A 14,504-nucleotide genomic window follows, 5' to 3' on the forward strand; every position below is an offset into this window, starting at 1 on the left:
TGTGGTTGTTATTTCTCATTTAATAACTTCCAGTGCTGCGGGGAGAGAATATAGCAACTAACATAATAAAAATGATGCTGCTTCTGATTGTTATTCTTGCTGTAGAGAATATGGGAGCTTAGAGATATGATAAGCAATATGGAATTGAAATACATGCCCAGGACTAAACATGAAGAAACAAATCAAAAGCATATTTAAAATGTTCGCATTTTGTATAAGAGCAAAGCAGAAAATGGCCTTACTCTCCTGGTATATTCCACCTATTTCTCTACAGCTTGCTGCTGCTCCTGTTCACTGTTTATCTCTTTAAAATGCAAGTGCTTCCAGTAACTGTAAGGAATCCCCAGCCAGAGTGTTCTCACCCCATCCTCTTCAAAATTTCTTTTGCATATGTGTGTTCTGGGTAAGAGTATAGGCCTGTATTTGACTCTTTGTATGTTGTGTGTGTAAGTGTGTGTACCTGTACGATCATGTGGAGGTCTGAGTTCAGTCTTTGGTGTTGTTACAGGGTATCCCAGTGAGAATCAGAGCTTGGCAATTGTTCAAGACGAGTTGGCTCTACCCAGGGATGCTTTAGACTCAGTCTCCTACTGTGGTATAAATAGTAATCACCACCAGGTCTGACCTTTAGGTTTTGTTTTGAATATAAACGTATGTACTTGAGCCCTGTATGACAAGAACATTGCTGTCTGAGCCTTCTCAACAGTATTCCCACTTTACATTCTGAAAATCTCTTGTTATATAGTCCAGCAGAACCTTTGGGAACTCCTTGTTCTTTCATCTCTTATTAAAACTGATGGAAAGTCTGTTGAAATCAGAAATACAAATTTAATATGTTATTGTCAAGGGCATACAGGAGCCAGAAACATGATTGTGAATTATTATATAGTTGGACACTATACATTTTATGTGGAAGCCATGTTAATTACAGGTTTAGCTACAGGTGAGTACAAGGGACAGTAACAGTGCTACGGAGAATTCGAAATGGCAAATATCTTTGACGATGACTTCAGAGACTATAAAATGGAGACCAGATGATGTCCATGGGAAATTAGAGAACAGAAGCTGTGAGAATGTGGAGGGACACTGTATGCCTTCTGGGAAAGTGTTAAATGCAAACTTTGAAGGTGATTTCAGAGAAGAACACAGCAGGAACCAGGCATCTGATCTCCATTAGACAGGAATGAAGCAGAGCTGTAAAGGGGGAGGTAAAACAACAAATCCATTGACCCGTGGGGCATCATTGACATCTTTCAGGGGAACCAGAGATTTCAACTTGAAGTTCTGTAAAATGGTGGTCAGGAATAGAAACAGCTCCATGCGGGCCAGACTTTCTCCTAAACACATTCGTTTTCCTGTAGGGGAAAAAAAAGTCAAAAATGGTAACTATGTCTTGTATGTGAGTGAGTGTGGGATGCAGTATGTTTGTAACTAGCACAAGAGACTAATGTAAGTGCTGAGTAATTGGATGGTTGCTTAGTTTTATGGGTGGGTTAGAAGACAATTGCTTAAGCAAATAAATAAAGATAGCGTGTCAGGAGTTGTGTAATCCAGTCTCAGATCAGCATATATAAGCAAGTCCTATGGGTCTCTGCTAAGGAAGTCCAGTGGAGATAGTATGTAACTTGTCAGGAAATAGTGGATCTGGGCACACAGAAGAATAGTGATATATTTGCTAGCCTTGTGTGCACTTTTCTCTTTCACTATATTGATGATTTTTTTTTTTTTGGTGATTTTTAGTTTCACTTTGGCTGTCACACCTGCAACAGCTATAATTTTCCCTAGAAACTCCATTCTTTTTCAAATGGAATCCCCTAAGATTCATCAGGGGATTAATACTTCTCAATTTTCTTATTTGGAAATATTAACTGCAATGCCTTATTCTGGAACCTTTCCTGACTCAGTAGAGGCAGTAAAAAATTAACTAGGTATGCCTCATAATTGTTTTCAGGGAAAGGTAGATAGCAAAACACCGTGAAGAAAAGAACTCAGAACGGTAATGGCAAGAAATAATGGGTTCACGGGAGGAAACAACACCTGGAACATTAACCACACCTCACAGTTCTGAGAAGGAGATTGAGGACATCAATACACAGTACCACCAGTTGAGAATAAGTTTCCTGGATACCGAGTAGGATATGGTATACTACAAGAGGACAAAATATAATGCAAAGTCTGGAGTGGATAAATCATTTTTAACCACACAGGAGCAATTTGTTGGTGGGAGAAGAAAGGTACAGTGGAATGGGAGAAGAGTGTGTTGACAAACTTTGTCTTTTATAGAGCTAATGAGAGGAATAGCACCTTCTTGAAGGCCAGAAAAATATATAAAAGCATTTCCTACAGACACAAAAGAATTGCTGAGGTTTAAATATTGTTTTCCTTAGACCAATATACCCATGTCTATAACCTTTAACTTTTAAACTGCAAGTAGCTGCCAGCTTACATATGTGCTGTAAGAACAGTATGTGCTTGGCTAGATAGTTAAACTTGCAAAAATGCCAGACTCTATGCATAGACTGAGGTTGTATAAGGGATGAAAAAAATGTGTTTGGGTAGTAGATGAGGGGATAAAAAGGTTTTTATGATGGGTATGATGTAATTCTTAGAAGTCAATAATAGAAACCAATAATGAAACTATTCATGAAATCCTGGTAGAACAAGCTCTGATAATGTATAAATAAAGATGGCTCATATTATTTGGTGCTAAGTGTGTGTAATCATTATCTAGTCATTAAGTGGCCCTTAACTTGAGGCAGGATTCTGGCACTGAGTACATGTTTTTTCCAAATAACATATGATCTTAAGAAGTATATTGTTGAAGACAGGTTATCCAGAAAGAAAAGCAAACCAGAGGAATGCATGAGCCATATAATTATATAGCAACCTAAATCAAATTACCCTACCAGATATGCACTGATTATTTAACATAATCATTGATGATCTACCTTATTCTGAGCAGTTTATGAACCTTTCTCTAAAACTGAACACATACATGGACACAAAGCATTTTCAACAGATGCAAGTAAGTTAAAAAAAAAAAAAGACCTTGCAAACTATCTGATTGCCATGGACTAAAGACAAATACCACCACCTAAAGAAACTCTTGAAAGTTTAAAAACTCATGGAAACTGAATAAATCTCTACTGAATGAAAAATGGGTCAAAGGAGAAATTAAACACTTTTAAAGTTGAATAAAAGTGAACACTGAAAACAATGACCCACGATAAGTCCCTCCTAGGAGTTTAACTCGTAGACCTAATTGTCCAACAAAACAAAAGCAAGGGAGAAAAAGAAAGGGTGGTAAAGAGAAAGAGATACATAGAACTTGCATTAACTAAATGGCACACCTGAAAGCTGTAGAAGAAAATGAAAAATATGATACCCAGGAGGTAAAGATGGAAAGAATAATCAAACTGAAGGCTGAAATGAAATAGAAACAAAACAACAAGACAATGCAAAGAATCAGTGAAAGTTAGAGTTGACTCATTGAGAAAAACAATACACTTGATAAACCTTTAACAAATATACTAAATATACTAAAAAGAGAAGCAATCTAATTTAATAAAAGTAGATTTGAAAATGGCATAAGAAAAAAACACTAAGGAAAGTCAGATGACAATAAGGGTACAGTGTAAGAATATGTATCCAACTAAATTGGAAAACCTAAAAGACAGATATAAATTTTTGATATATACAAATTACAAGAGTTTAATCTGGTGCAAGATAAGAGATTTAAATAAACTTTTGACTCACAGTGGAAAAGAACTAGTAATTAAAAGTTTTCAACCAAAACAAGCCCAGGGTCAGATGGACTCTGTGAAGCAATTTATCAGTTTCAAAGAACAGTAAATAAAATTGACTCCCAACTACTCTGCAAAATAGAAACAAAAGGAACATTGCCTACTTATTTTTATGAGGTTACAATTACTCTGATATGGAAACACATGAAGACCTAACTGAAAAAGGGAATTCCAGGCAGATAGGGGTGGTGAGGCCCTTTACTCAGCCCTGGGTAGTCAGAGGCAGCAGTATTTCTATACATTCAAGGCCAGCCTGGACTTCAGAGCAAGTTCCAGGACAACCAGTGCCTTTACACAGAGAAACCCTGTCTCAAGAACAAACAAAACAAGGAGGAGAGAGGGTGACAGGGAGAAAGTATTGCAGAATTATTTTTCAATTTGCCTCATGACCATACAATTAAAAATTCCCAATAAAATCCTTGCAAACCAAATACAGGACCACTTTCAAACGATTATGTACAATGTTAAAATAGGCTTCATTTCGGAGATGAAGGAATGGTTCAATATACATATACAAATAATTTGATTCACCATATAAAGAAAGTAAAAGATAATGACACAGTTATCTTTTCATTAATAAAGGCTTTTTTTCCCAAACAGCACATTCCTTCGTCTGAAATAGACTAGGGATATTAAGAACTGAGGTCAAATTAATAAGAGTGACTTAGCGTTAGTCCATAGACAAAGTCAACCTAAACAGAAAATCTTAAAGCATTTCTAGTAAAATCAGGAACACAGTAGGAATGTCCACTTTCTCCATATCTTTTTAATATAATATCTGAAGTATTAGATAAAGTTATAAGACAACTGAAAGAAATGAAAGGAAGGCAAATAGGAAAGGAACAATTAAAATAACCCTTACTTGTAAATGTTATGATTATAGCTATAAATTGCTAAAATATACACCAGGACCATCAACAGCTGAAATGCTCTTTCAGCAAAGTGACAGTATACACAATTAACACAGAAAAATCAGCAGGTTTTCTATGTACAATTGAGAATTGTATTTAGAAGGAAATTAAAGAAAAAATGCTCTTTGCAATATTCTAAAACAATGAGAACAAGAACAACAACAACAACAAAAAACAAACTAACCAAACCAACAAACAAGCAAAAAACAAACAAACATATTTTTGAGTATTTCTAACAAAATAAGAGAAATATTTGTAATATAAAAACTTCAAGACATTGAAGAAATAGACAAAGATATCAGAAGATGGAAAGTTCTCCTGTGCTCATGGATCAGCAGGATTACTATAGTGAAATTGAGCACCATATCAAATCAATCTACAGATTCAATCCCATTCCCATAAAAATTCCAACACAGATGTTTATGAAAACTGAGAGAATTTTCAGCTTTACACAGAAACACAAAAGAGCCAGGATAACTAAAAGTATCTAGAATGATAAAAGAATGACTACAGGTATCACTATCTCTGATTTCAAATTATACTACAGAGCTATAGCAACAAAAATCAGCATGATATTGGCACAAAAAGAAAGAGGTTGAAGAGATCATGTTATGAGTTTATTGTAAAAATTATGTGATCCATGAAGGAACATCCATGTCAAGTTATATATCAGAATATATTTTGTAGGTGTGAAGATGCAATATTTGGGACCAGCACCCTGCTTGGTGGAGTAGCAGAGACTCCAAAGATTCCAATAGAGTCTGCTGCCACAACTACAGGATTCCATGACCTCATGGTGACCTGGAACTTTCTTACACCTAGACCTAGGATGATAATATATATGTGTATGTGTGTGCATAATGAAATTCTCTATTTTCTTTTAAACAATTAAACATGTTTGAATGTGTGGGTGAATGAATATGCCAAAGTTACTTGTTTAGGAAGTTCAGAGGATGGATCCTGGTCTCCTGGAGCAGGGAATAGAGGTGGTTGTGAGCTTCCCAGGATTAGCACTGGGCATTTGACTCAGGTTTATGGCAAAGGAAGCAAATTCTCTTATTTGCTGATTCATTTACCCAGCTCTTTATTACCTTTGCAAAAAATGGCTAACATTAGCCCAAACCCCAGCCAAGACTGGGAATATGTGACGAAGGAGGGTCATCTGTGTATCTGTTGCTTTTATTGGTTAATTAATAAAGAAACTGCTTGGCCTGATAGGTCAGAACATAGGTGGGTGGAGTAGACATAACAGAATGCTGGGAAGAAGGGAAGTGAGGCAGACAATATAGCTCTCCTCTCCAAGATGGATGCAGGTTAAGATTCTTCCTGGTAAGCCACCACCTCGTGGTGTTACACAGGTTATTAGAAATGGGTTAATCAAGATGTGAGAGTTAGCCAATAAGAGGCTAGAACTAATGGGCCAGGCAGTGTTTTAAAGAATACAGTTTGTGTGTTGTTATTTCGGGTAAAAAGCTAGCAGTGTGGGAGCTGGGTGGGAATGCAGCCTGCTGCTCCTTCTACAAATATGCTCAAAAGTCTCCCCTCTAATGAAGAGATACAGGCAGCTAGAGGCTACTCAAGAGTAGATCCAGTTTTCATCATGAATTTGGACAATTATAGGTTATTTATTTTTCAGAGCATGTCACTATTCTTAAGCACACTAGAAGGACATAGTGAACTCAGTGCTTTTAAGAGTGCGTTCCATTGCTGGGGCAGACTAAGGGGCAACTGGCAGTGGCACCAGGATTTATCCTTACTGCATGTACTGGCTTTTTGGGGATCCTATTTTATTTGGATGTATACCTTGATCAGGCTAAATATAGTAAGGAAGACCTTGGACCTTCCACAAGGCAATGTGCCTTGCCTTCTCTGAGGGTTGTATGTGGGTGGGGTGAGAAAGTTTGTAGGGGGAGTGGGCAGAGGGGAGGGAGTGGAAACTTGGATTGGTATTTTTTATTTTTTAAAAAAATCTAATAAATTAAAATAAAGAAAAAGAAAAGGGGTGGACACTAGAGGAGGCATAAAAGTGCTGCATACTAGTTGTATAGTAAAGAAACAACGTGTATGAAGTTGTAGTAAGACAATAGTGCAGGGCAAGAATTAAAGATATTTGATGATTGGCTTGAAATATAGGTGTGGTTTTGATGAGAAGTCATTGTGTACATATATAAAACTCAAACAATAAGAATGAGATTGTAAAATAATAATAATTTTGCCTTTCATTTATGTCCTTTTCATCAGATAGAAAGTCATAAATAACAATGTTGATTCATATTTGTGTTTTATATTTGAAGTATTAGAGAGAAAAATTGTGCCTATTTCTCCCTAGCAACTGTCTTGGTCAGGGTTGGGTGATTCTCTCTAAACACAAGTCCAAGCACATCAACCTCTTTTTCATCTGCTTCCCTGAGTGGGCTTCATACCATTGGAGCTTTTCTGTATTTTTTGGAATGTGTTTCTATATAGCTGGCCTGGAGAAGTGTGAGACAACAAAAAAAGTAAAATTATGGCAGTCTTTATTTAATGGTGATTGTTCAAAGGCTAGGTTACATTTATTCTCTATGATGATGTCTTTTGTATCCATCAGATGTTCATATAAAGGAAGACTGCAAATTGTATAACTACTAGCATTCTTTACTTTATTGAAGTGTGTGAGTAAGTGTAACCTCCAAATTTGATTCCAGCAGGGAAGAGCTGTCAACAACAGTGCATAGGTACTAATCACACACAAAATGCAATTCTATGATTCCCTTAGGTGTTACTGTCAAATTTCTCAGAGCTCCTCATGTCACCAAAGTCATGAAAAAGAGGTTATATTACCTGTTGAGAAAGGAATAAAGTAGTCACTTTTCTTAAAGTTTCCTTTTGCATCCAGAAAATGACCAGGATCAAACGTCTCTGGATTGGGGAATTCGTTGCTGTCATGCAGCACTGATGATAGTGATGTTAATATGGTCGTTCCCTGCAAACAACTCACACAAAGACACCAAGTTACAAAGATATTATGGCTCCATAAAGTAGGTACAAAGAAGATCAGGGCATTTCAACAGATAGAACATTCAGGGAACAGGGAGGAGTCTGAGAGAAGCCACAATGCTGTGGCTAATGTGCATTTACTATATTTGAAGTCAGCACTTAAGTTTTGGTAGTAATCCTTCTTAGTCTGTTCCCTTTCCCTGCACACTTGGACGCAGGTGTTTCAACACCTGCTGCTCTAGTTTATCAGTTGCTTTATATAAATCACATGGGTCATGATATCATGTACTGTATGTAAATAGTATAGGACCTCATTCATGATGGAACACCAACAAAGTCTAGACACACAAAAATCAATTGGTTTCTCTGATGGACAGAATTCAGATATAGATACATTCCTACAGGTCAACAAAGGAAGGGTTTCTTCTCACATATACTGTCTAAGTATACAAACATACATATAAAAGCAGGAGGGATGCTGCTTTATGAGGGACCAGAACTAATAGAACATAAAAAGAAGCAATGTAATTCTTTTTTATTTATTCTTCTTTCATATTCTGTATCCTCATCTCCTTCCAATCCCCTAGTCCCACAATCAACCCTCTCTTTCAGACCCGCTGCCACTCTGTTTCCCTTCAGAAAAGGCAGACGTCACAGAGATGTCTACTGAGCAAGGGATAACAATATGTAAGACAGCTATGCAAAGATATCCATATCAAGGCAGGAAGATAAAACATAATAGGAGGGAAAGAGTATCAAGGACAAGAAAAAGTGCCAAAGACACCTGCACCGCCAGTGTTTGCGGTTTCACTAGAAACCCAAGATAAACAACCAAAGCTACTTTCAGAGGACATAGTGCATGCAGATCCATACAGGCTCCATGACGACTGCTTCGGTCTCTGTGAGCACCTGTAGCCCTCCTGAGCTAATTCTGTGAACTGTGTTCTCCTGGCATCCGTGACTCCTCAGACTCCTACCATCCTCCCTCCTCTTCCACAAGAATTCCAAAGCTCTGCCTAAGGTTTCACTGTCAGTCTGCATCTGTTCACATCAACAGCCAGAGGAAGTCTCTCTGACGACCACTAATCTATATAGCAGATTATCTTTAAAGAGCATCTATTATTTTTCATTTTTGTATTATGCCAGTTTTTTTTTCATTCTACCCTAGGTCTCTGGGTCATTTAATTGTTTCCTGTGCACCCATCCAGCAGTATTTGACTTGGGTCTCCTCTCCCGGCATGGGCCTCAATTAGACAAGTCATTGGTTGGCCACTCTCACAAGTTCAGAGCTATCATTACCCCATAACATCTTGTAGACAGGACAAATTGTTGGTTAAAGGTTTTGTGAATGAGTTTGTATTCCAGTCCCTCACTGGAAGCTTTGCCTGCTAGTAGAAGATGGATGGTTTAGGCTCCTAAGCCCCTATTACTAGGAGTCCTAAAAACACACTTAGAGATTCCAGGGATTTCCCCTGAACAAGGTTTCCACCATGATCCCTAAATGCCACCAAATTTTACTCATCTTGCCCCATGAACTCTTCTTCCATCACCCCCCACACACATTATCCCTCCATTTCCCATTCCCATTGGCCTTCAGAACCCACCAAATCTATTCTACTATTCTTCCCAGGTTGATCCATGTAATTCCCCTTGAGCCCTCCTTGTTATTTTGCCTCTCTGGGTCTGTGGATTAACAGTTATCCATTAACTAATAGCTACTATCAATTTATAAGTGAGTAAATACCATGTTTGTTTTTTCTGAGCCTGGGTTACCTTACTTGGGATGATTTTTTTCTAGTTGCATCCATTTGCCTGCAAGTTTCATGATATAATATTTATAGCAACTGATAATATTCTACTAGTAAATAGACCACAATTTTTCTATGGGGTCTTAAATTAGGGGCAATCTATAATTTTTCCTGTTCATGGATCTTATAAGCAAAACTGCTATGAACATAGTTCTGCAAGTGTGGTTTTGGTAGGTTGGATCATCTTTTTGAGTATTTGCCCATCAAGTGGAAAATTTGGTTCTTGGGGTAGACTGATTAACAATATTCACAGAAACATGCATGTTAATTTTTGTAGTGTATTTAAAAGTTTGTACTCCCACTAGCAATGTAGGAGCATCCAGATTGCTACACATTCTTGCCAACATGTGTTGTTACTTGTGCTATTGATCTGACATTCTAACAGGTATAAGATGAAATCTCAAAATACTTTTGGTTTACATTTTCCTGATGGCCAAGGATCTTGAAAATTTAAGGTTTTCTTAGTCACTTATGATTCCTCTATCGAGGCATCTCAATATATATATATATATATATATATATATATATATATATATATATCAAAATATATGTATCCTATATTTAAGTGGAGTTTTTTATTTCTTATTTATAGCTCTTTGAATTCTTTATATATCTTGGATTTTGGCTATCTGTTAGATGTGGAATAAGTGAAAACCTTTTACCATTCTGTAAGCTTCTGTTTTCTCCTATTGAGGGTGTCCTTTGCCTTACAGAAGCTTTTCGGTTTCATGAGGTCCCATTTATTAATTGTTAATCTTAGTGACTTGGCTATCAGTGTCCTGTATAGAAAATCGTCTCTTGTGCCAGTATAGTCAAGGCTAATACGTATTTTCTCTTGTATCAGGTTTAGTGTGTCTGGTTTTATATTGAAGTATTTGATCCACTTGTTTTGGTAATAAGTCATTGCTGTCCCATTTTTTAGTCTATTTACTATTATGTAGTTATATGTAGAGAGTCATAAATTAAGTGCTGTTATATTATGCTAGACTTCAGTACTAAAAACCACAATTCATATCTCAGGAAGATTCTTTTGCCACAACTTAATCAGATATAAATAAATCCCAAATTATGCAAAGACATTGGTTTGACAGGTGGATTTTGCAGTTACATTGATCAGAAATGAAATGTGTGTTCCCTATTCACTCACTCAACTTCATCTGTGTTCTAAATGAATCATGAATTGAAAGCATAATTTACATTTGAGTTTCCCTACTCCCTTCTAGTCTCTGATTGCTCACACATTCTAAGTGTACTGATAAAAATTTTAAAACAGTCTATTTCAGTGAGGTTTCATGCTATCTGTAATTCATCAATTAGTTCAATAATAACATAAGCAATAGTAAAGAAAAAAGATTAAAAATAAAAGTATACATAAAATATTACACGGAAAAATCAAGTATAATGTACATTCTACATACATGTTAAGATAAAGCATTTGTTCAACTAGTAAAATATATGAGTTTGAGTAAAGTAAGATCAATATAAGGATTAAATCAATTTTTACAACTTTACTTAAAAATACAATTACAAGAATATTCATTATTCATTGAAACTCAAAGAAAATATTTCCAAACTACATCAGTGAAAACAAATCATTTTGGAGAATAAAACAAAACACAGGTAAAAGTATAATTTTTTTCTATTGCTTGAATAATGCAGGATATAACCTCCTCAAAGTTTTCATTAATTTTTTCTCTATGATAAAAATCACAAAATTTTCTTGAATGAATTTGAATGAAAATTGGAAAATCATGTGGAAATATAAAACCCCAATCCTTGTCTGAGCAAAGTAGAATTATCACTACTGTGTCCCTGCCTGCTGAAGGACTGCCTTCTTGATTATGAAGCAGCATAAGGAACCCAAAAAACAGTGTGACTCAGACACCGCAACCACACTGTGACCTGGGAGCATCACTAGCACAGAAGTGCAGTACATATGAAACAAGCTTACCTTGGGGATGAGGTAGTTCCTGAATTTAACATCGCAGGTCACTTCATGGGGTAGGTTGTTGGGGGCGATATCAATGAATCTCTGAACCTCATGAATCACGGCATCTGTGTAGGGCATTTGCTTCCTGTCCTGCAAGCAGGGACTGCGTTGTCTGCCAACCACACGGCCAATCTCTTCCTGGACTTTAGCTGATTAGGAGCAATGACAAATGTTGAAATAGGAGAAAAGTAGCAGTGTATGTGTGGGTCTTTGTACAGTTTTACCCCAGTTATCTCATTAATCATCAGTGGGCAGGTTCAACACCAAACACTACATGGAAATACATTTGTGTTTTAACAACAACTGTTTTTATATTGAGTTATTGGTATGGAAAAAGAAAATGTCAATTAAACGCACATTCTAGTTATAATTGCATATCTATTGATACAAACACATATCACACACACGTCAGCACACATGTACACATGCATCCTTTCACTTCTCGATAATAGATCTTAGATTATCATACTCAGTAATATGAACACTCATTTTGGAAAGAATTACAGATACATAAATAACATTCCCTATAACAAATATTAGAGTTAGATTTCATTTTTGATACTTATTTTGATTACTGCATGTCTTTTCACTTTAGTTTGTACTTTTCCCTTTTGTCATTTACAGTATATTAAAGGTGTTGCCTACACCACCAGATAGGAAAACTTTTGTTATGTTTGAAAAGATTATTGTTCAGCAGAACTTTTATAGTCTTTGGTAAAACTTTCAAATACTGATTTAATTTCAGCATCATTGGAAATATATTTCTTAATGTCCAAACAGTCTTGATTTCTTCACAGAATGTAAAATTTCACAGGAAAAAGCATAAAACACTAAGATTACTTATTAATTTATGTGAGGTGATTTCTTTTTTCTTTACCACATAACCAAATTTATCAGAATAAAGAAAGTAATTACAAGAATTCATCTTTTCTAAAAGCCTAACTTTGGGGAAGAAGTCAATATTCAGTCTCAGCTCCATAGATGCTTTAGGAGCCTAGAACAGCCTGCCTGCCAGGAAGCACAAACAAAGGACAATCTTTGATGGACATTTCTTCAGCTGTGGTTTCTTCATTTTTCTCAGTTGTGCTCCCCTTTGCAGCCAGTAGAACTGCAAGTTAAATATTGAGATTTTTGAATAACAGCACACAGGGTACTGGCAGCATCTTGCCAGCATCTTCCAGAATGCTTTGATTTACCACATACAGTCTCACCTGTGACATGTGGGTGCTTCAGCAGGAGCAGGAGAGCAAATCTCATTGTTGATTTTAAAGTATCTGTTCCACCAACAAACAAATCAATCAACGTGGCTGTCAGGTTTTCACGTGTATATATTGATTGCTGATTGCGATTCTCCTAAGGTTGATTTGATACTGTTTAACAAATTCTCTCCTGCCACAGCTAAGCTACAATTGAATATACAATATTGTACAATTATAGATTGTTGATATCACAGAATCTAGAAGGTACAGCAGTGTCTGAAACTAAATGGCATTTCAGAGACTGTGGTATAGATATCTAAACTTCATTATTCATACTTATATTTCCTGTTTGTCAAAATTGCACTTATAAGATTATATGCCTCTGTGTATGTATGTGTATGTGTGTGATTGTGTGGTGTGTGCACAATGTTACCTGTAAGACTGTAGAAAATATAAAGGGAAGCTGATTTTGTTTGTTGTCTATTTTCTCAAATTAAAACACATGTGTTTGAAGAATTTATGTTTCATTTTATATGGACATAAGAAGACTCATTTGTAAAAGGAAAGCCTGTATGCTACACATGGTAAGAGCATTGACAGGTACTTAACTCTAATGCTTCATGTCTACTGTATGACAATAACAACAGGGTTACAAGTCTCTTTATACCTGAGTTCAGTAGACATTTGATTTAAGGCACTCATAACTCATTTTTCCCTTAAATAAGGAAAAATTTGAATTAGAATTGGGGACACAATACTACCTTTCCAAAGGTCTTTCAAGATATTTAAAATATTCTCAAAGATTTTTATGGACTAAATATAGCTGTACATTCATTACTGAGTTCAAAGTGTTTAAACAGGTGAAGCACAGCTAGGAAGATTAGGTTCCCAGTCAAGATGACTTAGCTCCATTCCATTAAGGAGTAAAATAGCAACATGATCTATGAATTTAGGAAGGGTGAGTGAGATACAAATGAGATACTAAGTCATGAAGCTAGAACATGACTCAGTCATGGTCTACATGGAATAAATCAAAAGAATCAAAAGGCTGAATAATGCTTTGACTAAGCTGTAAAGATGCTGTGCTACAGGATTATCAACAATGTTACATCTTGAGATGCTGAGGCAAGTTTAGAGATGAATCATCATTATTTTATAATTATCAAATTGATAACATTTTCATGACTACAAAATGACCTCTAGTGTATTAATATTGTATAGCTATCACTATTAAAATAATTTACCTTCCCTTCACTGCAACTTCCCAAGAAGCTCATCTATTTCCCTTTGTAATACATCTTCATGTGATTTTCTAACCATAAATTGGCATTGCTTATGTCCAAATTAACTTTAATTAACTCTAAAGAAATATACTTAAAAACTAACAATTATATTTAAATGCATTTGGATATACAGTGGTGCAATTTTGGCTCATATTTTGTTCATAAGTACCACTTGTTGAGTGTAGGATTGCTCAACAAAGGGAACACATGCATGTTAGTAGAACCTTAGCTTCCTACTCTAGTGAGGAAATAGTTCTAAGAAAACAGCACCCTGAATGCAATTTGACAAACCAGTAAATTTCTTAATTGTGTCAAAAATATTTATCCTAATACCCACATAGTAGTGATCTGGGATATCCTTCTGTATATGTGTTGGTTTTATAATTGGGTAATTAATAAAGCGGCTTTGGCCTATGGAAGGGCAGAATATAGCGAGGGTTGAAGTGCTATATACAGGGATGGGGGAGGGAGGGAGAGAGAGAGAGAAGGCAGAGTCAGGGAGAAACCATGTAGCTGCTGAAGGATAGGAAGCCA

At 36.1% G+C, this 14,504-nt stretch overlaps 1 protein-coding gene across 4 annotated transcripts in view; it reads right to left on the minus strand.

The window, feature by feature from the left end:
* Positions 1-1,173: 1,173 nt before the first annotated feature.
* The window catches only part of LOC130879166 (cytochrome P450 2C26-like), a 30,261-nt gene continuing 16,930 nt past the window's right edge, over positions 1,174-14,504 (minus strand). For all 4 annotated transcript variants that reach the window (XM_057777343.1, XM_057777344.1, XM_057777341.1 and 1 more), the window contains 4 exons: positions 12,700-12,841; positions 11,450-11,637; positions 7,535-7,676; positions 1,174-1,355 (listed from right to left, as the gene is read on the minus strand). In XM_057777343.1, the coding sequence (XP_057633326.1) occupies positions 1,174-1,355; positions 7,535-7,676; positions 11,450-11,637; positions 12,700-12,841 (654 nt within the window). The remainder of the gene's footprint in view (positions 1,356-7,534; positions 7,677-11,449; positions 11,638-12,699; positions 12,842-14,504) is intronic.

Source organism: Chionomys nivalis, chromosome 8, assembly GCF_950005125.1.
Source record: "Chionomys nivalis chromosome 8, mChiNiv1.1, whole genome shotgun sequence".
Taxonomy (NCBI): domain Eukaryota; kingdom Metazoa; phylum Chordata; class Mammalia; order Rodentia; family Cricetidae; genus Chionomys; species Chionomys nivalis.